Here is a 26,373-nt window from a genome sequence, read left to right as displayed (position 1 = left end):
AATCTATATAACTCATATTTTGTAAAAAGCGAGGTATGTTAAATACCACACATGATAAATTACCGAAATGTTTTAATATTTCGGGCACCTCACGTTTTTTGTAGAACGTGAGATCATTTATTGAAATATTAAATTATATTGTATGAAAAATATTTTTACATTGAAGGAGACTCACGCCCTATAAAATGCAAGGTTTTTATACGTGTTTTGTAGGACGTGAGGTAATTCTATATACGTACAATTTAAGAGTTTTTTTTTCAGTTAATGCTATTTGGGTTACTATTCCAATAAATAATTTTTTGGGTGGTTTTTAAATAATAATCCCGCTCACATGGGCATGATGATAATTTCCCATCATCACTCGAGAAATTCCCCAGTAACTTTCAAAGTGTTTATATTTCAAGTAACCAGTAGCTTCACTCAAACTACACAGCACAATATAATAACCCCAAAGTCAAGTAAAAAATCTTCTAATAATTCCATATTATATCATTAAAATACACGAAAATCTAAGGATGTTTTTGTAATTCCAAACAAAGACGGACACGTGTAAGAAACCCAAAGCGAGTAGCATCCTTAACATACCCATCATCAGCCCCATGTAAGAAAAAAAAAACCCCGCATCTATAGCAGATCCATTCCATTGCATTAACTCGTAAGCAGCTTCTCTCAGAAGAGAAAATAAACCAGAAAAAATGAGATCAAGCAACCATTTGATAGGGTTACTAAACTTCATGACATTTTTGCTTTCGGTAGTAATACTGGGCGGAGGAATATGGCTGAGCAGCCGAGCCAACAGCACCGATTGTCTAAAGTTCCTACAGTGGCCGTTGATAGTGATAGGAGCCTCGATCATGGTGGTTTCCCTGGCGGGTTTCGCCGGTGCGTGTTACAGGAACACCTTCTTGATGTGGCTCTACCTATTCGTGATGTTCTTCATCATCGCGGCGCTCATCGGGTTCATAATCTTCGCTTACGCCGTCACCGACAAGGGGTCGGGGCGGCCGGTGATGAACAAAGGTTACTTGGAGTATTACCTGCAGGATTACTCGGGTTGGCTCAGGGACCGAGTGGTGGACGAGGGTTATTGGGCTAAGATTAGCTCCTGCGTAAGGGATTCCAAAACTTGTAGCAAGATGGGAAGATCCTTTAATGGCGTCCCTGAAACTTATGATATGTTCTCCATGAGGAAGCTTTCTCCTATTGAGGTATGCAATTTTTCCTATAATTTTATTACATGCTTTACCGTATTTACTCAGTTGATCTAATTTAGATCCATTTTAAGATATGAATTTTTCCATTGATTTTTTTTTTAAAAATTGACCGTTCGTCAACGGATACTCTTGTCTAAAATTTTAAATTTACACCTGTTGAAATCCATCAAGTCAGTTTGATGAGTTCTTTTTTTTATTAAAATAATATATATTTTTTAATTGATGTTTTTTAAAATTCTAAAAGGAATTAATCAAATTCGTCACGCCGACATAAATAGTCGATTAATATATTAAATATATTCGACTTGTGAGACATGCATCCCATGACTCATTAAAAAAGTATATATTATGAAACTCGTCATCTTAAATTTCAACGTCACTTTAAAATTTATCGTAAATCCTAAAATAAAAATAAAAATATCTTATTAAACTAAATAATTGGTTTGGTTATAATATTACCCTAATTATACCCAAAATGATGTGTTTACTTATATATGATAATACATAAAGGCGCGCCATACTTTATTGCTATTTCATATTAATATAATTAAATTTTAAAAAGATTTTTTTTATTAAATAATCTAATCAAATTAGATCATTGTAAAAGTTGGATGGGTACAAATCATGTCTTGCTTTATCCTTAATTGATTGCCTTTTGGTAGGTTCATCTCCTTTCCTTTGGTTTCATAATTATTTTATTTTTGTCTGCTTCATTAATCCTAACTAGAGAGATGAAAGAAAAACAAAAGTGGGAATTAATTTCATTTTCTCGGATGCCAAACATATTCCTACATCTTAATTAATTGCCCAATATTTTTACCAAAATTTATGGAATGATTCCCGCTATACTCCTTCAAGTCTTCACATGCATACAGAAAATTTTCTATTTATTTTTCTATTTATGAGTAGGGATATGCATTTGATTCAAATTTGACGGGTTTTAACCTAATTTGATTAAGTCGACTTTTTTTCTTCAATTTTTAAATTTAAATTGGATTGTAGTTTTTTTTAAAAGTGATTGTCATTTATACGTATATGAATAATTACGATAATATTTCATTCTATTATTTTAATTAAATTTTTATTTTACCTGATAAATATATATATATATATACACATATGTCGGGTCAAAGGATTAGTTGATGAGTTTATTTTTTGAGTCGAGTTTGAGTTTGAGTAATAAAAAATTCAACTCTATCTATGATTATCTATAATTAAGAGGGATTGTTTAGTAAAATTAAGAGAAAATATTAGTGTTTTAAGTAACTAATGCAAGCCACTAATTCTTAATTGTAGTCCGGTTGCTGCAAGCCCCCTACTGACTGTGGCAATGTCTATGTCAACGAGACGCTATGGAACCCCGGCGGCGGGCTGGTTGGGCCGGACCTTGACTGCTCGCGGTGGAGCAATGACCAACAGATGTTGTGCTACCAATGTGACTCGTGCAAAGCCGGCGTGCTCGGCAGCCTCAAGAAAAGCTGGAGGAAAGTATCGGTAATCAACATCGTCGTGCTTATCCTCCTTGTCATCTTCTATGTCATCGGCTGCGCTGCTTTCCGAAACAACAAGAAGATCGATAACGACGAACCGTACGGCGAGGCGAGGATGACGAAGGCACAACCAAGTCGGATCCACCTATAGAAAAGATGGGTACAGTTAAAAGACATGTAACGGAAGCTTTACTTTTGTCGAGGATATATGTACTATTTTTAGGATTTTTGCACATCATTTTAGGTCTGGTTTGTATCGAGCTCAGTTGGTAGAGTACAAGTTCTTAACTTTGAAGTCGTGGGATCGAGTTTTATGGAGGGCATTTCATAATTTAGAGGTTTTCTACGGAACTTGCTCTTAACCTAGTGTTGAGACAACCTACTATCTTACCTCCCCTTACCCACATATGAGAATAAGGGACAACCATTTATTTTAGGTCTGGTTTGTGTAAGAAACAATTGCAACTTAAATTTGCTTTGATTCTTATCTTTTGGTGTTAAAATACAAAAAAAAAATATCCAAACCTAGAGTCATCTTCACGTCATATTTGGTATGTATAGGTGACAATTCTTTTATAATTAAATGAAATATAATATTAAAACTTTTATGTAGTTTATTAAGTTAAAAGGTCCCTCGATTATAGGATATCGTTTGTTGAGTTTTTGTTATTAAAAGTTACAAAATGATTATCTGATTATTATTCAGTTCTAAATTCGTCTTTTTTGTTAAAAAAATTACGACATTCTGAGCTAGATATTAATATGTTGTTTGAGATATGATAGTTATTTGAGATTCTCAGATCGTATTTTATCATATCTCAGCTAACAAATTAACATCAAACTCGTCAACCTTTTGACGGAAAATGATGAATTTGGAACATAAATAGAGATCATTTTGTAATTTTTAATAGTCGAGAGACTCAACAAAATGACATCCTATAATTAGAGATTATTTTATAACTTTTGATAGTAAAATAACTCATCAAAATAATATCCTCTAATCTGCAAACCTTTTTGTACTTTCCCCCTATTTCTATTTTAATTACCATGGGATTTTTTTTCCAAAAGAAAAAGGTAGCATATGTAGATGCAGATCTAGTCCTTTAAAATACAACATTAAGATTCCAATCACTCCACAAATTATGTAAACCACAAAGGAAGAAAATTTTAATTAAATAACTTAGCTTATCCAAATATCAATCATTTGAACCGCTTTTTTTCTTCTCTGGACCTATATGTTCAATTCAACAACCCATGTAACTTACATCAATTGCATTGTAGTCCTCGTTTAACTTATAATCCATGTTTTTTAATATAATGAAATGCTTTTATTTTTATTTAGTGAAAAAATGAGGATTTAATTATTTATTTTAAAGTTTGATTGTATGAGATTTCACGCCTTTGCATGGTCTGATTATTTATTACTTTATAATTAGTTAGACTAAAAAAATATTTTTATAAAAACATTAAACTTTAAATGCACTAAAGTTCCCTATACTAATTTAAAATTTAATTCCTATACTATAACTTTTTTTTTATAAAATTGAGTCAATTTTTTTTATTTGAAAAGCTTGGTTCCTTCCCTAACTAATGCCTAGTTTAATCATTAATTTTTGACTTGACAGCTATAGAAAAAGTAGAATATTTTTTAGTCTTCTACATTTACTATTTTTATCAATTTAACCCTTTAAAAGTTGTAAACTAGATGGTTAAAAATTATATTATTCAATAAATGATATTTATTTATTTATTTTAAAAAATTAAGGGTCAAATTGACACAAATGTAAACATAGGAGATTAAATTTATGTTGTCTTTTCATTATAGCTGACATGTCAATAATTAATAGTAAGCTTGACTAAAAATTAATGGAGGGACCAATATTTTCGAACCCAAATTAATACAAGGATTCAATTTCAAAAAATATATAAAACTAAAACTTAAAATTTAGCATATTTAACATAATTTTAATAACAAAAGTAAAAGAAAGAAATCAAATTCTTTAAAATAAAAATAATTGAAAAGGAAATAAAAATACTCCTTTATATTTGATCTTGTGATTGAAATCAGTTGAGGCATGTCACTACACAGTTTTTTTAAGACAAATTTTTGTCACTTCTTAGTGCTCGAGATCTTTCGGTCATCTATCTCCCAGGATATAACTTAATGATCAACTATAGTAGCACAACAATAGAGATCACAAAAACTAAGGGAAAAACAGAATATTTTCTAAGGAGAAAAAAATATTTTTCAAGAGAAGAATACTTCTTGAATTCTGAGATATGAAAAAAATGAGAGGATTGCTCAATATTTTAGGAGAATTTCGAGAGAGTTTTACTCCAACTAAAACTCTTTTAATATCTAAAAATATATTATAATATCTTTTAAAAAATTTAAAATATTAAATCTCAAAATTTTACTCTATCAAAACTCTTTTAATATCTAAATTTAAACATATTATAATATCTTTTAAATTTATAATATTAAACTTGAGAGTTTTACTCCAACCAAAACTCTTTTAATAACTAAATTTAAACAAATTATAATATATTTTAAATTTATAATATTAAACATGAGAGTTTTACTCCAACCAAAACTCTTTTAATAACTAAATTTAAACATATTATAATATCTTTTAAATTTATAATATTAAACATATATTTCCTCCTGAATTTAATATAAATTTTAAATCCATCGATGTAATTCACCATTTTTTTTCAACAATCCCCCACATGAATGAAATTGATGATTTAATAAAAAAAACATTTTGACTTGATGTGGTGATAGCCTTTACGATTGACAGTTGCATAGGATAGGTAGGTTTCCTCCTTTGAACCTTTCCTTGTGAAAGTATATTTACTTTACTGGTTAAACAATATACACGATGTCCTTGAACTGTTATTTCGTTTGTGTAAACGATGACATACTTTACACAACTACCCCTTTGACAAAAATTTTGTTCTCATGGGCATGTCCCTAACGCCATGGACATCGCCTAGTTCTATAAGAGTTTAAGAGAACTATGTCCGATAGTCTCCTTGAAGTGGCCCAACTTCACTCTCACATAGGTGACTTACGTTGCTCGGCTCACCGCGACACAAAATGGTCATTAAAAGCCTAGCTTAGCCTATACCACTTTAATCACTGTTTACATCATAAGAACGAACTTGGCATAAGAAAGCCCCACATTGATTGTACACGGTTTATGCAATTAGGTTATCCATTTGAACCTAGATCTTGAAATCTCCAGTCAACAAGGTAGGGTTTTTCCTTCACATAACGCCTTTAAATTTCATGGGCTCTAGCCCTATTCCTTTAGATGTTTTCTCAACTTGATCTCAATTTAACCTTTTGGTTAATGGATCTATGATGTTATCTTTTGATTTTACATAATCAATAGAGATAACTCCATTTAAGATAAGTTGCCTAATGGTATTGTGTCGATGACGCATTTGTCTCAATTTACTATTATACATAAAATTATGTGCTTTTGCAATTGTTATTTGGTTGTCACAATATATACATACTGTGGAACAAGTTTTGCCCATTCTAGAATATCCTTAAGAAAGTTTCGAAGTCATTTTGCTTCTTGTCCAGATTTATTTGGAGCTACAAACTCAGATTCCATTGTGGATCTAGTTATCAACATTTGTCTTGAGGATTTCCAAGACACAACTTTGTATCCTAGATTGAATACATATCCATTTGTGCCTTTGGTATCTTGAAGATTTATGACCTTTCCATAATTCGTATGTTTTCTTGTCTTTTTCCTTTCGAGGTACCTTATTTAAAAGGTAATTAGCTGAAAGGATAACTTCCGCCCACATGTTTTTTGATAACCCATAACTGCCTGACAAGGCATTCATCATTTCTTTTAGAGTATGATTTTTGCGATCAACTACTCCATTTGATTGAGGAGAATATGGTGGTATTACTTCGTGAATAATTCTATGTTGTGAACAAAATTTATCGAATGGCTCAACATATCCACCACAACGATCACCTCTTACTATCTTAATATTTTTATTAAGTTGGTTTTCAACTTCATGTTAATACAAAACAAATTTCTCTATAACATCACTTTTTCTCTTTTAGCAAATACACATAGCAATACTTTTGCTATCATCACTAGAGGTAATAAAATATTTATTCTCCATTGTCTGTGTCATTATTACGAATTTTGAGAACTTGATCACTAATAATTCATTAGTACCAACATCTTCCATTTTGTAGTTACGGTTCAATATCATACATAATTCTTTATCCATTTTAAACAATGTACACTTCATAACATGCATCAAATAAGGCTTTGAGAATGTGATTACATCTTCGAAAATCATGTTTTCTAGGCTTTGATTCGAGATGTTCAAGAAATAAAATCAATAATTTATTTCTTTTTACAAGATAGAATCATCAATGATTTAATTACTTTTACAAAATAGAATCATACAAGATTCTATGAAAATAAATTTAACAATTTATTTTCTTCTACAAGATGAAATCAATCTAGATTTCTAAGAAAATAAATTTGACATTTTATTTTATTTTACAAAACATAATCATATAAGTTTCATAGGAAAATAAATTCAACAATTTATTTCATTTTTAAAGTTAGAATCAATGCAAGATTCTAAGATGAAATAAATTTTTACAATTTATTTCTCTTTTTATAGTGTATATCTTCCAAAACAGATATCAAGGCAACCGTATTATGATTAACAACTAGAAATAAAAAGAACTAATCATTTAACTTTGACAACCCAATATTCAAGAGACTTTAATTAAACTCTGAATCTTTTTATATCTATAAAATTTCTCAAAAGAAATTAATAGTACAATGTTTCCAAACACCAACCATTATTATTATAATAACTTATAATAATTATAAATATCAAACGATATTCTTTATTCATGCCATTTTTAATATTCTATATTAAAAGGTCATGATTAATGCTTACACATTTTAATATGGTAAAAATATTTACCTTGTCCTCTCTAATAATAGGAGGATCATCTCACATTTGGTCAAATTCACAATGACCAAATAAAATAACATCTTATGTTATCTCATCTTGAAATTCTATCTTTAGAATTGTATAAGCTTCTTGTTGTGGCTTACAACCTTCAACACTGTTGAATTTAAATTTGAAGTTTGAGTTGGAATCAACTTTCCAAATCACGAATTAGGTGAATCACAAAGATTACCCATTATTTCGTTTAACACAAAATAATTCCAACAATAAACCAAAATTATTATTTTTTGATTTATTCAATCAACAGAATTTAGTCATGAACTAAAATTCTGAAACAAACCAGTAACAGAGTTGTTACTTCCCATGATTTCTATTAATAGAAATCTTATAATTATGTTACGTGACAGAATTAAAATCTCAATTGATTTCAAATTCGAAATCAAAGATTCTAATAAACAGAAAATTAATTCTCAGATAGAATCAATATTTTGAAACAAAATCAATAACCGCAATTACTTTTACGACAATTTCTGTTACAGAGATTTGTCCACTTGAGATTCTAGAAAATTCCTTAAGACGACAAGATAAATCCCAAAACAAATTTGTTTACTATCTTATTTTTCCACAATTCTAAATTATCTCAGGTCAAGAAATGTAGAAGATTAGAAAAAAATTATGTCTTAAGATTGTTAATCAGAGTAACAATCCGAGGCAAAATGGAACCTGCGAAAAAGTAAAAGAAAGAAATCAAATTCTTTAAATAAAAGAGAATTAAAAAAGAAATAAAAAAAATACTCTTTTATATTTGATCTTATGATCGGAATCAGTTGAGACTTGTCGCTACATAATTTCCTTAAGACAAATTTTCGGCCACCACTCATTTGTGCTTGAGATCTTTTGGCCGTTTTTCTCCCAGGATACAATAACTTAATGATAAACTACAGTAGCACAACAATAGAGATCACGAATTTTCCTTGCCTTTGACTATCACCAAAAAACTAAGGGAGAAAAAGAATATTTTCAAAGAATGAGATAAATATTTTTCAAGAGAAGAATACTTCTTGAATTTTGAGATATGAAAAACTAAGAGTATTGTTCAGTATTTATAGGAGAATTTTGAGAGTTTTACTTCAACTAAAACTCCTTTAATATCTAAAAATAGATAATAATATCTTTTAAAATTAAAATATTAAATCTGAGAGTTTTACTCTAATAAAAAATATTTTAATATCTAAATTTAAACATAATATAATATCTTTTAAAATTATAATATTAAACCTGAGAGTTTTTCTCCAACCAAAACTATTTTAATATCTAAATTTAAACAGATTATAATATCTTTTAAATTTATAATATTAAACATGAAAGTTTTACTCCAACCAAAACTCTTTTAATATCTAAATCTAAATATATAATAATATTGTTTAAATTTAAATATTAAACATATATTTCCTCCTGAATTTAATATAAATATTAAATATCAATGTAATTCACCTTTTTTTTTCTTTGTAGAAACTAATTGACGTAGAAATAACAATGCTTCACAATTAATGTATGATAAACAATACTCACATTACATGATACAGCTTCATGCTAAACAAAGAATATGAATGATATACTATATCTTTCATCCAAAGCTTTTTGGAAACAATGGCAATTTCAAGTATAGTGTCATTACAAATGCGAGTTTTGTGGATTTTGAATATGTTTCTCCCTTTAATCTTGTCAATATGTAGAGTTGTAAACACCATTCTGATTCGAAATCATGTATGGATCACTTGCCGGACCTGTACTTCACAGTTGCGATAAAACTTTGCTTGCAATCCGCTTCATCTGCCGGCGAAATCGGCCTCCCTATCTTGCAAAGGATACCAGTTAAACCAATGGAACTTACATCCATGAGCACCACAAAACAGAGGCGTCTCGCCTCATTTAGTAAGAAATCACCCTGCTGTTCGATTTCAAGTATTTGTTGCATCGTCATTCCGAACCACTAATCGATCGAATCGAAACAATTCAGGTGACTTTCAATGAAATGAGCCCTTTCACCCTACGTTAGAGACAAATGATGTAATATTGCTGTCATTTTGCATATAAACAAGGCACCGGACCTTTGCTGAATTGTCTACAGTTTAAAGTGACGTCCGAAAATCGAAGTCTAAGAAGTTTTGCCCATAGCAAAGGTTGTTCAAGTTGATAACCAAAACCCCAGTATGGTGCATCTATTGTCACAAATTTATATGCAGGACTGCAATTCTCTTGTATGAAAATATGAACAATCACATGTAACCATTGACAAACTAAATTTGGTTGAAGATTTTACATGTATAACAAGAAATAAGAGGCCAGTTCCATCCATTTTCCTGCAAATATAGCACAAAAGTTATCATTTTAAAACAATTCAGTCACTCACCCGTTTGTTGAAAATAAAAACTTCAAAATGAGATTGTTAGCGCTAACTGAAAATTAATAAAATAATCAAACAACAAATCAAATAACTAGGTCGTGGTATAAACCACTACGTTATAAACGAATTTCGCCTCGATGTGTGTAATCGTTGCTATAGGCGGTCGTCCCCCGAGGTTAGTACAACTCTCTGAAAATTCATACACCCGAATATCAGAGTGAACAATGGTGAAATTGCTCTTCTCACCAGAAAAAGAAAGAAACTTTCTGAGAGAATTGGTAAAGGAGAGGAAATGCTTTCAATTGTTTGATGATAAAAATGATGGAAAAAAAACCCCTCTATTTATAGGCTGATTAGAGGGGTAAAATTGTAAAAATAAAATAGTAATAAATCATTGATTTAATTACGAAATTAAATGTCGATTGATTGCTATATTTTTATCTAATGTAGGTGGTTGAACCTGACCCCAAAACTGTTTAGGTTCGTCCATAAAATAGTTGTTGAGACACCTTTTAAATCAGCAAAACAAATTTGAAATTAAGTTCCAAAAATAAAGATGTTGTCTATTGTATTTAAGATTCGAACCTGACCTCAATATTGTCTAGGCTCAATCTCTGAAAAGTCAAATGGTAATATTAACAACTAGCACAACTGTTAAAATCCCAACAGTCACAGTTGTTAAAACATATTAATTTTCCGAATTACCGGCTAGCGCAATAAATATACAGATAATTAATCTGATCAATTTAAAAAATATTTTTCTTATATATTTTTTAAAAAAATAGCATTTTAGTTTTAGCTATAAAGAAATTCTTCTGTATTTTCTCTAAAAAAATACAACGCATATATACATATCGAGGACACCATGACCACAACTACGGCGGCGATATGCAAATGCAAGACAACTATCCAACTACATTAAACAAAAGAGAGTAAAGGAGATCCTTTAAACACTCTTCCTAAGAGATTTACCTTCTCAGTATTTGATATAACCGACACCTTTAGCAACCATTATCACAGTCACATAAGTTTGATACGATACATTTCGACGGCTGAGTTGGTATCGTATGGACACATTGACATCCTTTTACGAAGGATTTACATTCTCCATGTTGGATATAGCAAACACCTTTAGCAACCATTATTATCACAATCACATAAGTTTGATGCGATATATTTCGATGGTTGAGTTGGCATCGTATGGACACATTGACATCCTTTCACCTGTCATTTTAACTCTAACTTAAAAAGTTATATAAAACTTTTGTCTGTAAAAGCTGTTGTTCACACGTTGGCAACGTTTCGTTAATTTTGTCTTTTCAGGCTTTCTACAATGAGCTTCCTTTTGCTTCCCTTTTCTTGTCAAGGTTCATTAACACAGCTTAATGAACAAGAGAAGAGATATGAGAGAAAATGATCTCAAAACCTTATTGATGAATCCAATTCAAGAAGATGTATATCTAGTTACAACAAAGCTTACTTATAGCTTTATGAGCATACACAACTGAATTGAAAACAGAAGCATAACAGCTTCATAACAGAAACTCAACTACCTATCACTAACTAACTCATAACTACTTGTAAACTCATAGAAACCTATTACATTCACCCATCTTCTGCATTTCTATAACGCCAACATTCTCAATGCTTCTCTGACATCCTAAATAGCAGAATGAGGACCAATATTCCTCATGCTTGCCAACATTCTAAACAGCAAATTGAGGTTTAACATTTCCCATGCTCTTCCAATCTTCTAAACAATTAGGTGACCAAGAGTTTTTGCTGATGCTTTACAAACATAAGAGCTGAAAGGGGCTTTGTCAGCACATCAGCAACTTGTTTATAAGCCGGAACCTCATGCACCTGCAATTTTCCAGTAGTCATCATTTCACGCACAAAAAATAAATCAAGCTCAACATGCTTGAATTTTGAATGAAGGACAAGATTAGCACAAACAACGACGTCACTCCTATTATCACACCATAAGTTTGCTCGACCATACATGTCAGCGTGAAGTTCCTTGAGCAAAACCATAATCCATACCAGATCAACGGCAGCAGAGACACCACTCCTATATTCAGCCTCAGCAGGAGATCGTGCAACGACTTGCTGCTTACGAGAGCTTCATGCAACAAGGTTCCCTCCAAAATAAATACAAAACCCCGAGGTGGACCTCCTATAATCAACATCAGAGGCCCACGTAGCATCATCAAACCCGGTTAAAGATAACCTTGGCGATAAAGAGAACCGTAGTATAGTCAGCAGTACCTTGCAGATAACGCAGGATCTTCTTGACTGCCTGAAAGTGTGTATTACATGGTGCCTACATGAATTGACATACCCAGTTCACTAAGTAGACGATATCAAGATAGGTTACTATGACATATTGAAGGGCACCTACTATGCTACGGTAATTAGTGCCATTGTAATGAACTCATCACAATTTGCTGAAGATTGCTTGTAGAAACCATAGGAGTAGGAAGTTCTTTTGCATCACTGAAGCCATACCTTTCTAATAATTCACGATGTATTTCTTCTGACTTAAAACTAACCCATCAACATAGTATACTTCAATCCCCAAAAAATAATTAAGAAGCCAAGGTCTTTCAAGGAAAACTTGTTCAAGTCATTAATCACCTCTTGAACTTCATATGCACTACTGTCTGTTAGTATTATGCCATCGACATAAACTAACACATACATTATGCTAATAGCTGACTTTCGAACAAATAGTGATGAATCCGATCGTGCCAAAACAAATCCCACCGAAATCAAGTACATTCGAAGACTATCAAACCAAACACGAGGAGCTTGTTTCAGGCCATAGATTGCTTTGTTGAGTTTGCACACCAACCCTTCATTTCCTTGTTCGTACCCAGGCGACTGCTTCATGTAAACTTCTTCTGTCAACACACCATTCAGAAATGCATTATTGATGTCGACTTGGAGAAGCTGCCATCCATTGGATAAGACAAGTGAGATGATAACATGAACAGTGGTTGGCTTGACCACTAGACTGAACACCTCATGGAAATCGACTCCAGCCTACTGAAGAAACGCTTTAGCTACGAGACGAGCCTTGTAGCGAGACACAGTCCCATCGGGATTTCTTTTTACCTTGAAGATCCATTTGCAATGAATAGCCTGTCGACCCTTTGGTAGAGGAACTAACGACCAAGTCCCATTCTTCATTAAAGCCTCATATTCTTCTTGCACAACTTTAGCCCAGTGAGGACTACGCATGGCTTCCTTGATGGAGTATGGTTCCTTCTCTAGGCAGACAACCTGAAGTGCCTTCGATTTTCGAATGCCATTTTTCTCTCTCATAAGCATGGGATGAGAATTTTGAGCGGTTAGCTGAGGATTACCTAAGGAATATATGTTGTCCTCTGAAGCAGGTACTAACCGTGAAACAGGCTCAACAGCTGGATGAACAATTAAAGAAATGGACTCCTGCACAGCAGATGAATGTCCCACATGATCAGAAAACATAGTATCTGTAAGAGGAATTTCAGTAGATGGTTCCACGTATTTTGGAATCACAGGGGTTGTAGGACACCTTGTAGTAGATGAACTATCGTCATTACAAGGTAGTACTCCTGTACTATTTGATGGAGTAGCTTTCTGACTGTGACCAGTATCAAGAGTAGAGTTATTAGTAATACTAGGAACAATAACTGGCAGCACACAAGTAGTTACAATAGATTTACGTTGATTACATGAACAATCCACACAACTTGTTTTCTTATAAGGGAAATACTCCTCGTCAAAGACAACATGTCGAGAGAGTATAACCTTACCTGAATCATCCAAGCACCTGTAACCTTTATAAGAAGTATGTAACGAGAAACACGTATTTTTGAGAGCGAGCTTGCAATTTGTGCTGATTAAAGGTGCACAAACAAGGAAAACACGCACTGCCAAACACACGAACCAGAGAATAATCTGGAGATTATCCATGAAGAACTTCAAACGGAGATCAACCATTTAGAACACTGGTAGGAAGCTGGTTTATCAGATATACTGCTGACACAAAGGCATAGCTCCAGAATTTAAGTGGAAACGAGGCTTGAGACAACATAGCAAGACCCATCTCAACAATATGTCTATGATTCCTCTCAGCTTTACCATTCAGTTCAGAGGTGCCAGGATAAGATACACGATGCAACACCCTATTCGTTCTAAACCAAGATCGTAAAGCCTGATATTCTCCACCTCCATCAGATTGCAACATCTTGATTTTATGACCACATTGAACTTCAACCATTTTAACAAAGTCAAGAAAGCATTGCATGACTTCATATTTCCGTTTGAGCAAATAAGCCCACGTGTGTCGACTAAAAACATCAATGAACGAGACATAATAAGCAAATCCATCTGAAGAAATGACTAGTGCATGCCCTCAAACATCAGACACAATCAATTTAAAAGTCTCATTGTATTCAGTCAAAGACTTACAAAAAGGCAATTTGTGTGGCTTTCATAACCGACAAGACAACATCCAACGAGGGGTGACCTAGCCTCCTATGCCACAGCTCCAAAACATCCTATGAACCAGAAACAATGTGAGCTTGAAAACCTGCCTCCTTGTCATATGACCACTGATAATCACATGGTAACAATTATATAGCCCTCATCTGTGAGCTTCCCTCGAAGAAGAAGAATTCGGGTCTGAGCATCATTCACAAAGCACTCAGAAGCATGAAACTCAAGAAAAACATTATTATCATGTGTGAACTGTGAGACAGATAATAACTTCTTCTTAATATTATAAACATGCATCATGTTTTGTAAAATTAAAGGCTTCTGTTTCGTAGGCAAAAAACCTCGACTAATATGATCAATTTTGACCCCCTCATCGTTGCCCATGAGTAAGGTATTTACACCAGTATAAACTATACCTGAGTCAAAACCTTATAGATCATTCGAAATATGATGCATAGCACCTGTATCAGGATACCAGGCAGTCTCTGAAGATACTGATGGACGTGCTGAATTAGAAGAAAAAAAAGAATTGAATTGTAGAAGTACAGGAGTAAAGTCTGATTGTCCAGAAGATACGGGAAATTGATAGTACCCTGAGACATGAGGGACACCAGTCATCCCTGATGAACCAGGACCAGCCGAGTAAAATACTGGTGGATGAGAATAAGGAACAAAAGGATGAGAGAAAGGCTGAAATGTATGAGAAAACACTTTCCCTCCAGGTTGTTGTTTGACTGAATTCATTCGAGCAAACTGTTTTTGAACATCACCAGCCTGCTCCTCACCCCCAGTTACACCAGTAAAGTCACGATCAAAGCGGTAATAACACTTTTGCACCACATGACCAAACTTACCACACAATTGGCACTGAGGTCTGTTTGAACTCCGTCCTCGGCCACGACCCCGACAACCGCCACCTTGCTGGTCTCGATTTTGACTTGAACGGAGTTGTGACGCATTGCTCTCTTTAGCATCCAATTCAACGTTATTTATCTCCTTAGGTAAACAGGTTAAGTTAGCCATAGCATCTTCATTCAGGAATACCTTCTATCTAGCCTCACAATCTACTAACATATCAGTCAAAGTTTCTAAAGACAAACTATCACGAGATGCAATAGCGATGATCGACTCAAACTCCATTGAGAGACCAACAAGAACAACACTCACATGTTCTTGTTAGTAACAATATTGCCAGAAGCATTAGTAAATCACATATTGACTTAATCTTTGCAAGATACTCACTAATAGTCAGTCCAGATTTCCTTTGAGTATGTAAGCTATGTCGAAGGGATGAGATCTTGGCAGCAGATCGAGCACCAATAATCAAGAGATAACAGACTATATGGAAAGCTTGTTGTAAGGCAATAAGGTGAGGAAGAACCTCAGTCCCAATCGTGGTGAGTAACCAAAAGGCTAGCAACTTTTCGTGCTGCCTATGGATCAAGAAAGCTGGATTAACCTCAGTCTGACCAGACACATTTGCAACATACTCATCTGGTAGAACTGTATCATTGGAAAGAAAGCTTGTCAATCCATAACCATCGACTATCAACGCCACTTGATATTTCCAAAGCAGGTAGGTGCTCTCGGTAAGCTTAACAGTATCATGCTTAGGGATATATTGAATCCCATTAACCCCCAACAGAACTGTCACTACAGCAAAAAAGAGCATTTGCGGCATTTTTTACCTATAGGCGTCGCTAAAGTTAGCATGAGAAAAACGTCGCAATAGGTCAAGATCTATAGCGGTTTGGAATAAACGCCGCAAAAGGTCGCTATCTATAGCGGCTTTTTAGAACAAACGTCGCAAAGGTCGCTATCTATAGCGACCTTTTTGGAACAAACACTGCAAAAGGTCGCTATCTATATCAGCATTTTTAGAACAAACGCCGCAAAAGGTTGATATCTATAGCGGCACTTTTGGAACAAACGTCGCAAAAGGTCATATATTTAGCGACGCTTTTAGAACAAACGCCGCAAAAGGTCATATCTATAGCGGCGCTTTTGGAACAAACGTCGCAAAAAGTCAGATATATAGCAGCATTTTTTAGATACAAATGCCGCTAAAAGTCATATAGCTCACAAACGCCGCTAATTATCTTTCTTTAGCTAAGATTAATTAATTTTACATATTTCATTTCTGCTCTCCATCACCTAAATTTAATATCATGTAGCTTGATTTAATTAACAACAACCATACATTTTAATTAAGACAAATTATGCATAAAAATACTTAACAACAAAATAAATTAAAATTTATACATTAAAATTAAATGTAATGTACTGTTAAATTTATAAAAAAAAACAAAAAAAAAACACTCATATCCAATGGCAAGAACGATTTACTTAAGAGAATTAATAACATATTGTATAGTTTTAAAAGTGTTCAGACATATAAACCATGCATGCATGGCTACGATCAGACCAAGAGATGGAAAGAACGCTGGCAAGGCAGTAATGATTGCAAAATTGTTTCATTTGCTCTGAGAATCTGATCCAGTTCAAGCATTGCCCTAGTTCAATGAGCATCATAAGAAGTAAGAACAATGAGAATTGAAATAACCGTAATATCAATAATATTAAACATCTATGTTGGAAACAGTTGGTGTTAAACTCATATCTCAATATCCAGTTTTAACTTCTAAATCTGTACTGGAAAAGGCATGAGGCTAAGCAACCAGAATAAAGGGAGGAAACTGTATGATAAAAATAACGGGCATTACCTGGATGAGCAGAGCACGAGCAAGCTCTCCTTGGAGAAGATTCTGGATAGGATTGATAAGTTCCTTTTCATAACTACATTATTAATCCCAATGAATTAGAGTTCCTCTCAAAGAAGAAATTTTCCAAACTAAGAGATATAAACCACACCATGTGAGTTCAATTAAAGCAATATATCATATTAGCAATCAAATGAACATATTTATTCGGGAATTATGTCGAAGTATGAACATGAAAAAAGAGGAACAAATAACAGATATGATCAATTACATAACTAAAACGGAGACATGCATTAAGCAGTAGTACATCAAATTCATGAAGTGAATATATAAATATATTTGATTTGTAGGATAAAATTACCAATCCTAGGATCATTCAGGGCAGGCAAGCTGTAGAACTTTCCAAACTCCCACCACCTGGCTTAGAAAGACTTGTCGACACTGCCTTAAAGGGATGTTCAGCAGCTGGAAATAAAAAAGAGTAAACAAAATTTCTCAGCCGATAAATTTTATCCTGCTATTAATAATGAAATATTAACTAAATTTCAAATGGAACTCCTTTATATTTATAACCAGTGTTAACTCCTTTATATTTTGAAAGTACCAGTGTTAACTCCTTTATAACTAGTGTTAACTACGGGAATTTTTACCACTGAAAACCACATTATAGAATAACAGTAACGTAAAAGATGAAATTGAAACATTAACAAGAGTAAGAGGAACTTGGAATTTTTACTACGGATATATTCGATAAATAAACGATCAATGTCTTAAAGGCTAGCAATAATTCATAATCAGATATCAAAGCTAGAATTATATAACACTTACAGAAAAACCTAAAAATTCACCACGTTTAGCTGAACTTAATAGAAAATCAGAATAGAGTGAGAGAACATCTCCTTTTGGTCCAAAAGTTGCATTTCTTTATCAATGAAACATTCTAATGATGCCTAACAGTTAGGAAAACAACATAAAAATTGCATATTTTTATCACGAAAATGAATAGCATGAGGCACAAGTAAAAAAAGAGCAAACTCGTACCAGAATTCAACACTTGGTTGGCCTTTGTTAAAATGACATTGCAACATGTTTCAAAGAAAAAAATTATCTCTATATGGCGATCCCTATTTCACGATTAATTGAGAATAAAAATAGGACTTTAACAGCATTGAGAAAGTGATGAGAATTACAATAAAAACATTTGTTCAGAAACCATCCTTAGAGAATATTAAAGCATTTGAAAGCCTACTTATTAATCAAAGATATATCTTTTGGGAAGACAAATCAGAACAGGACATTACATTTCATGGAGCTATACAGTGTGGTCCTCAAGATATCAAAATAATTAACTTTACCAGGTTTTTCAAGAACTAGAAAACATAAGACTAAATATATGGATGAAAGACGTGAAACCCATAAGAATGGGTCAAAATGAGCAAAACCATAATGGATGAAATTCCTATCTGCTCCTATATATAAGCAATCAAAACTGTTCAAACTAAAACACCATAACAGGAAAATGTTTGCTTTCATTCCTGCATCATTTAGTTCAATATTCTAAAAATTAAACCATTACCATAATTGTAAACACTAATGCTATGTTTGGTGACATAAGTAAGAATACAAGGAAAAACTTAACTATTTCATGAGTTGTTAAAATAGTTTGTCATAACATGGAGAAGAATTAGTACAAATCTAAACTCGAAATTGGAAAGATGAGTAAAAGGAAAGATCAAATGTACCTCCATCACACAACGTTGATACCTCAAATTAACAAATCAGACACCTTCAAAAGAAACAATATGTTGTTCTTTATTTGCTACAGCTCTAGAAAACTATAGGAGACCTAATATTCAATACTTGAAAAAGAACATCTCACATTCATTTGAATTCCAGTTTTCAGTAATTACCTCGGAAAGGGCTCATACGGTTCCAAATTCTCAAACAATTTAATAAAGCACGGCAATGAAGAAATCACAAAATAGCATAAAAACCATAAAATATCTTGAATTTAGATTCCAACACACCCTAATAACATTGGGTACGACGGCGGTTGACGAACGGAAGAGTACGACGGCGGCGAGATGCTACGCTAATGGTGGATTTTGGGCTATGGTGGTTGTGCGGGGCTATGGTTTGGAGATTTAGGTAAAATGAGAGCTGAATGAACGAGATGCTATACTGATGGTCGAGGCTTGCGTGTTGCGTTTTGGGTAAAGCAGAAGGTAAGAACAAAAGTTCCCAAAACACAGCGTTTTGAATGGATCAAGACGACCTTTAGCGGCGTTTTTTAAAAATGCCACAAAAGTACGTGTAATTAGTGGCGTTTGTGCTTGCAACACCACTAAAGTACAGTATTTCTCGGCGTTTATATAAAATGCAACTAGAGTACGTGTAATTAGCGGTGTTTGTGTATAAAACGCCACTAAAGAACATGTAATTAGCAGTGTTTGTGCTTAAAACGCCACTAAAGTACGACCTTTAGCGGCGTTTGTATAAAAATGCCACTAAAGTACAGTATTTCTTGGCGTTTATATAAAAACGCCACTATAGTGCGTGTAATTAGCAACGTTTATGCGTAAAAAGCCACTAAAGTACGTTTAATTAGCGGCGTTAGTGCTTAAAATGCCACTAAAGTACATTATTTTCCGGCGTTTTCTCATAAAACGCCGCTAAATATGCCGCTAAAACCCTATTTTTTCTATAGTATGTCATCGAACTCATAGGAGAAGTATTTGGAGACATGGTTTCAGAACCTCGAATCGAATATGAAGTTAGATCAACTATAACGAGCAAGAAGCGAACTAGCAGCGGAAGAAACAACCACCAGGATTGGCTCTGATACCATGTCAAGGTTCATTAACACAACTTAATGAACAAGAGAAGAGATATGAGAGAAGAAGCTCTCAAAACCTTATTGATGAATCAAATTCAAGAAGATGTATATCTAGTTACAACAAAGCTTACTTATAGCTTTATGAGCATACACAACTGAATTGAAAACAGAAGCATAACAACTTCATAACAGAAACTCAACTACCTATCACTAACTAACTCATAACCACTTGAAAACTCATAGAAACCTATTACATTCACCCATCTTCTGCACTTCTATAACGCCAACATTTCTCACCTCTAAATTCGCTCTGCATTGCCATTTTCCTTCAAAAAAAATCATAGTCTTACTATATAACATCCTTAATTCCTCTGAAACCATATATTTTACTTTTGGTGTATCTTTTCTGTCTTTGTTTAAACAAATACTAAAGTATGAGGACTAACTCAAATTTGAATAAAGGGATAAAACCATAATTTGACCCGAAATAGAGAAAAACAGTAGAAGTAGCAGAGAGAAAAGTAGTTTTGGTTATCACCGCATGGTCAAGTGGTGCCAACTTAGTTGTCTAAATGTGACACATCGAATTTCTGTGACTCTGAAATCGAACATAAACGATGGAGTGATTGATTTATTACAAAATGATAATATTGATAACAATTTTAGTATTTTTGAAACTTTATTATTAAAATAAAAAATTTACACATACTTTAGTGACTATTTATGTAGTTTAACACAATATATATATATATACACACAATAAACACGTAGTCATATTTATGTAGGATTTAGGAAGGTGGTACTTTTTCATAGCGAAGCCAGGTAAACACAGACTCAGAGTTCTGCGCTTTGCTCACATTTTCAAAGTCCAAGTTGTTTCACTACACACTTAGCCTACCGTGCCCCGCGAATTCAACGCATTTCATTATCATCACTTAAGATAAATATGACGCTATGGAAAACATATTCATGACCGTAATTTAAATCTCAATACTTTTTCAGACTTGGGGTCTTCAACTGATGTGAATTTTCCCTGCTCTGCAGAAATTACAGTGGTTTGGGTCAGTATTCCGGTGAACAAATACTGCTAGCGGTCTGAATGGAAAATTTGGGTCAATGTAACAAGATACACTTGAAGTGACTATTTTGTAAAAGTAGAAAACATCTCGAAGATGTGTGTACATAGAAAAAATACGTGTGAGAAGGTGAACATTCTCGGTTTGGTTCAACTTCCACTATCATCAAGACCATTTATTTGGTAGCTCAAAACTTAGGTTGATAATCAATGTGTAAAGGGATAGTTGGTCAAGCCTAAAGGAATGGATTGGTTTAGCATTAATAATTACGCAAATTTCGGGGCATCTCTCGGGAGCCACACGTAGCCAAAAAAAATTATGGATAAGGATTTAATAACTTGCGATTCAATTCAAGAGGCTGCTATATTTAACCATGCATCAATGTTGTTTCAGTGAAGCACCAATGCCGTATAACATAAGTACACTACTTAGTCACAACGAATTATTACTTCATTCTTCTCTGACTGCGATGCTTTGTTTTTTCAAATAAGGGATACTATTTAATGTGACTATATTATGGGGCTGTAAAGCTAAGGTGTTAAGGATTACAGATGTGTATAATTTTCGTGGATTTTACATTGTATTTGTTCCAATTGAGATGGAAATGTGTGTAAGTTTAATTGATAATAGGCGGGTGTAGATGTAAAAAGTCATACATGTTGTGAGTAATGGGTAGGTAATGGGTTTGAGATCTTACTCGCCCGGCATCCACCCGCTCACTAACTATCCACCATATAAATTTTGGATTATTATGAATTTATGTATAATTTCAGAGACTATTATGTAAATTTTAAGATTTTATACATGAATTATAATTTAACCAAATGTTAGGTATAAAAATTTTAGAATTGAAGACCGTGTTTATGTAATTTGTGAGATTATTGTCAGCAGGTATGGTCTGGTATAGATGGATACAGGATGATGGTGGGTATCCCATTGGGTAGTGGGTGTGGGTTGTATTTAAGAATGTATATGAATAGATGAGTGTGAATTTAAAATTTTTATCTGTCGTGTGTAATAGGTATGTGATGGATATGAAAATATTAAGTGAGCATGAGGATGAGGTATCCGCACCCGTCCCACCCATTTATCATCCCTATTTGTGAGTGATAAACAAGTGGTGAATACGAAAATATTAAGCATACATAAAGACTAGAGAAAAGATATTCTCACCCGCGCCGTCCATTTTCTATCATGTAGGTATGTCTTATACAATTCATCAATCAAAATTTCAATTATTTGTCCAAATAACTATATATCATTAAAAATGTTTGAGTGAAATCTATTTGATTTTACTTTAATTCTGTGTTGTCATTTTATTCATTAATAATATAAGAAAATTATTTATTATTAATACAGAAAACATAAATACTCTGATTAATAATTTATTTTCGTTCCCTAAGATTTTATAAGTTGGTCGTCTCTTAATATTTTAGGATTTTGTAACGTTAACATAAATCCATGCCTTTGTCACGGGTAAAATGGAACCTTTAACAATATGCAGAAAAATAAATAGAACCTTATGCGTAGGGGTATTTTTATTAATTAGCTTTGAAATTCCACCCTTTTGATAATTTTTTTATCTACTGATAAAAATGATTAAAATTCAAGTTTATTAACACAATTTGACAATTTTGTTCATTCTAAGTATAGTTTTCCTCACGTATGCCAAAGAAGACGAGAAAAGAATTGGCTTACGTTTCTAAAACTTTCCTAGTAAAATAATATAAAAAGTAACTGAATTTTACTTCATAAATTGAGTCTTTATTTCCAAAAATTATAATTAATTAAGATTTTTTAATTATAAAAATTATTTAACCTTTTGACGTCCATTTACATTGATGCGTCGGAACTTGTATACTTGGAAGTTAGAAGATACTAATTTTTTTGGAAAAAAACATATAAAAATATATTTAAAATAATTATTTAAAATTATTTATATATTCTTACATTTTTAAATTTTTTGAATTTTTATTATTTGAAGTAAAAGTAAATCTGAATTATACGTTAATTTCTTTAATAAAAACGGAAATAAAGATTTTCCAGCATATATATGTGATTACGAAATGACCTTTTTTTTTTTCTTTGCGTTTGGTTTGAAATTAACGAATGACTCCAGGAAAATAGGATAGCAACTTAGAAATTTTATTTTCTTTCTAGAAATTTACTCTTGAGTTAGGCGGGTCGGTATAGAATTTTTATACCAACAAAATTTTCATTAATTTTTGTTCTGTGGAAGACAGAAGAAATAAGAAATAATATTTCGTATAAAGTCTAAGGTATTTTTTTAAAGAAATATAATTAGTAAAGCAACGACTACATTTTGTAATTACAAGGAATTATATATATTTAGTTGATAATGTATAAGTATATATTAGTAGAGAAATTAGGAAAGAGACAATAAATTAGTGACTGATGGTGTAATTTACCCAACAAAATATTTTTAATGGGTCTAATTAAAATACGGCAAAGCGAATGTTAAATTACGTCATGTTCCATGTAAAATGACATCATCGATTTGCCTAATTTCCACTATAAATAATACCATACACTTTGTATCGGAGAATAAAGTCATAAACCCTCCAAAAGCTCCCAATAATATTAATTGATATCCCCCAAGTCTCTCTATTCATTACCTAAAAGCCTTAAAACCCTCATGTTTAAGATGGAATATGAAATAACTCCTACATCTTCTCCTGGATCACTGTCTCCGAATTCTTCGATTTCACCGTCATCATCTCCGTCCCCTCCTCCTCTTCCGACGCAGGTTGTTATCAGCCCCTGCGCCGCCTGCAAGATTTTGAGGAGAAGGTGTGCTGATAAATGTGTGTTGGCACCTTATTTTCCTCCCACTGAACCAGCCAAATTCACCATTGCTCATCGTGTGTTCGGCGCTAGCAACATTACCAAGTTATTGCAGGTACTCTTTCTTTCTTTTTCACATAAAAGTGTGAAAAATGCTAAGAGGGTATCTTATGGTTAATGCGTTGACAAATGCGGCAAAAGATATACCAATGAAAAAAGTGACTAATAACATGTTTAAATTTAAATAATTTCTTTCTCGAATTTAAATTTCGATATTTGTAGCTTTTCTTTCCCACCTACAACCTCATTACTTTGGGACAGCAATTTGAAAAGAAAGTTGCATGTGGGGATGACCCTACTCTCGGGGTATAGTCAATATGATCATTCTGCTCAAATATGCTAAACGAACGGTCTTTGTTTGGGAAAATTTTTCAGGAACTTCCCGAGTCTCAGAGAGCCCATGCGGTAAGCAGCATGGTATACGAGGCAAATGCGAGGATCCGAGACCCGGTTTACGGTTGCGCGGGGGCGATTTGCCAACTGCAGAAGCAGATCAATGAGCTCCAAGCACAGCTAGCCAAAGCTCGGGCCGAAGTAACCAATATGCAATTGCAACAAGCAAACCTCGCCGCTGTGCTCTGCATGGAGATGGCGCAATCCACTTCTCCTCAACCAAGTTCCCAGCAATCCATGGACATTTCCCTCAACCCTAGCCTCATGGAAGACAACAACAACTTTGGATCGTTATGGGAACCACTTTGGGCATGAGTTTCTGCTTCAAATTCTAAGGTCCCATGAAAACTCTCCCAAAGAGAAGTTGAAGGATTAATAATTTTAACTTAGTATTAGGGTTAAATGAAGATGTAACTATGGGGAAATTAATGTAAGTTTAGGGATCTAAATACCAAGTAGAGTTAGGAGGTGAAATTATGTACTTCAATTCTATTTCATTCCAAATTCAACATCTTTAATCCACTCAAAAGATCCCTTAGAGGATAACAATTTAAGTAGTTGTGTCTGTAGTATATGGGTACGTTATCAATTAATTAATAAAAACTCTAAATAAATTTTATATTATAATCACTCCAAATTACTAAAAAAATACTACAATTCGTATCTTTATTGATGTTAATTTTTAGTATATGTTTTAAATGACTGAAAACAAGAATAGAAATGTACGAATTAAATCGATTGATTTAACATTTAATTGGGGCAAATATTAATCCATTTCTTTCTTTTGATTAATTTTCAGTATATATTTTGAATGAGTAAAAGCAGGGATAGAAAATGCGCGAATTAAATTGATTGATTAACGTTCAATTAGGAGCAATATTAGTAATATTCTAATATCATCTTGGCCTTTTCGATACTATTTTAAGACTAAAGAAAGGAATTGTCGTGGTCAAGATATCGTATTTCTAAACACCTTTTTCCCCCCAAGTATATGTTTTAAATGACTGAAAACAAGAATAGAAATGTACGAATTAAATCGATTGATTTAACATTTAATTGGGGCAAATATTAATCCATTTCTTTCTTTTGATTAATTTTCAGTATATATTTTGAATGAGTAAAAGCAGGGATAGAAAATGCGCGAATTAAAATTGATTGATTAACGTTCAATTAGGAGCATATTAGTAATATTCTAATATCATCTTGGCCTTTTCGATACTATTTTAAGACTAAAGAAAGGAATTGTCGTGGTCAAGATATCGTATTTCTAAACACCTTTTTCCCCCCAAATATTTTAATTGGAAATCGACCTTGACTGATATTAAATTATTTTATTTAATTGTAGGAATATATGATAAGTGATTATATAAATATAATATTCTCTAGATCCCTATCAATTAGGGGATGTCTCATCCTAATATAAAATTAAGAAAAGATGATACTGAAAATATTAATATTTTTAATATTTTTGGTATAGCGTTACCTAAAATATTATTTTTTTACCGGAAATATTAATATCGGCGCTACCTAAAATGTTATTTTTTCTACTGAAAATGTTAATATCGGAAATATTCATTTTAGGTAACGAAATTAATATTTTCTGTAGAAAAAATAACATTTTAGGTAGCACTCTACTAAAAATATTAAAAAGTATTAACATTTCCGGTAACGCATTTTCTTAGTCTTATATTAGGTTGTCGTACAACAGAACTACCCATTAATTATATTTACAACTTATCATTCTATAAGAAAATGATATAATCTATGTATATCTTAAAAATGAAAAAAAAATATGATTAGACCATTTTAACATGGATCAAGTGGAATGGTTGTTATTGTTATAGATATTCGGTTCTAGCTAGCATGATATTTTTAAGATTGTTTTATCGTTGAATATTAAATGATTGATAACCTTT

At 32.8% G+C, this 26,373-nt stretch overlaps 2 protein-coding genes and 1 long non-coding RNA gene across 3 annotated transcripts; 2 read left to right on the top strand and 1 right to left on the bottom strand.

Annotated features, from left to right (window-relative positions):
- Window positions 1-624: 624 nt before the first annotated feature.
- LOC120155537 (tetraspanin-3-like) lies at window positions 625-2,917 on the top strand. Its single transcript, XM_039167073.1, has 2 exons — window positions 625-1,208; window positions 2,511-2,917. Exons 1-2 carry the CDS (start codon window positions 696-698, stop codon window positions 2,853-2,855), a joined length of 858 nt encoding a protein of 285 aa, XP_039023004.1. The 5' UTR covers window positions 625-695; the 3' UTR covers window positions 2,856-2,917.
- Window positions 2,752-3,207, bottom strand: LOC120155538. Its single transcript, XR_005518978.1, has 2 exons — window positions 3,127-3,207; window positions 2,752-2,917 (listed from the first exon to the last, which is right to left on the bottom strand). It is a non-coding gene; the product is annotated as an uncharacterized LOC120155538 (long non-coding RNA).
- A 20,589-nt stretch (window positions 3,208-23,796) lies between these two features.
- LOC120155536 (LOB domain-containing protein 1-like) lies at window positions 23,797-24,882 on the top strand. The gene is made up of 2 exons (XM_039167072.1): window positions 23,797-24,119; window positions 24,440-24,882. The coding sequence occupies exons 1-2, from the start codon at window positions 23,856-23,858 to the stop codon at window positions 24,770-24,772; spliced, it is 597 nt and encodes a 198-aa protein (XP_039023003.1). The 5' UTR covers window positions 23,797-23,855; the 3' UTR covers window positions 24,773-24,882.
- Window positions 24,883-26,373: the final 1,491 nt, after the last annotated feature.

Source organism: Hibiscus syriacus, unplaced genomic scaffold (assembly GCF_006381635.1).
Source record: "Hibiscus syriacus cultivar Baekdansim isolate YM2019G1 unplaced genomic scaffold, ASM638163v2 tig00111193_pilon, whole genome shotgun sequence".
NCBI classification, from domain to species: domain Eukaryota; kingdom Viridiplantae; phylum Streptophyta; class Magnoliopsida; order Malvales; family Malvaceae; genus Hibiscus; species Hibiscus syriacus.
Note: the sequence above shows the minus strand (reverse complement) of the source record. Positions and strands in the feature narration are given on the sequence as shown.

What these genes read in the sequence shown, in the direction of transcription:
- LOC120155537 (XM_039167073.1), top strand. Translation starts at nt 696, where the DNA reads ATGAGATCAAGCAACCATTTGATAGGGTTACTAAACTTCATGACATTT. An exon ending in GGAAGCTTTCTCCTATTGAG is followed by an intron (nt 1,209 to 2,510) that starts GTATGCAATTTT and finishes TCTTAATTGTAG; the next exon opens with TCCGGTTGCTGCAAGCCCCC.
- LOC120155536 (XM_039167072.1), top strand. Translation starts at nt 23,856, where the DNA reads ATGTTTAAGATGGAATATGAAATAACTCCTACATCTTCTCCTGGATCA. An exon ending in ACATTACCAAGTTATTGCAG is followed by an intron (nt 24,120 to 24,439) that starts GTACTCTTTCTT and finishes AAAATTTTTCAG; the next exon opens with GAACTTCCCGAGTCTCAGAG.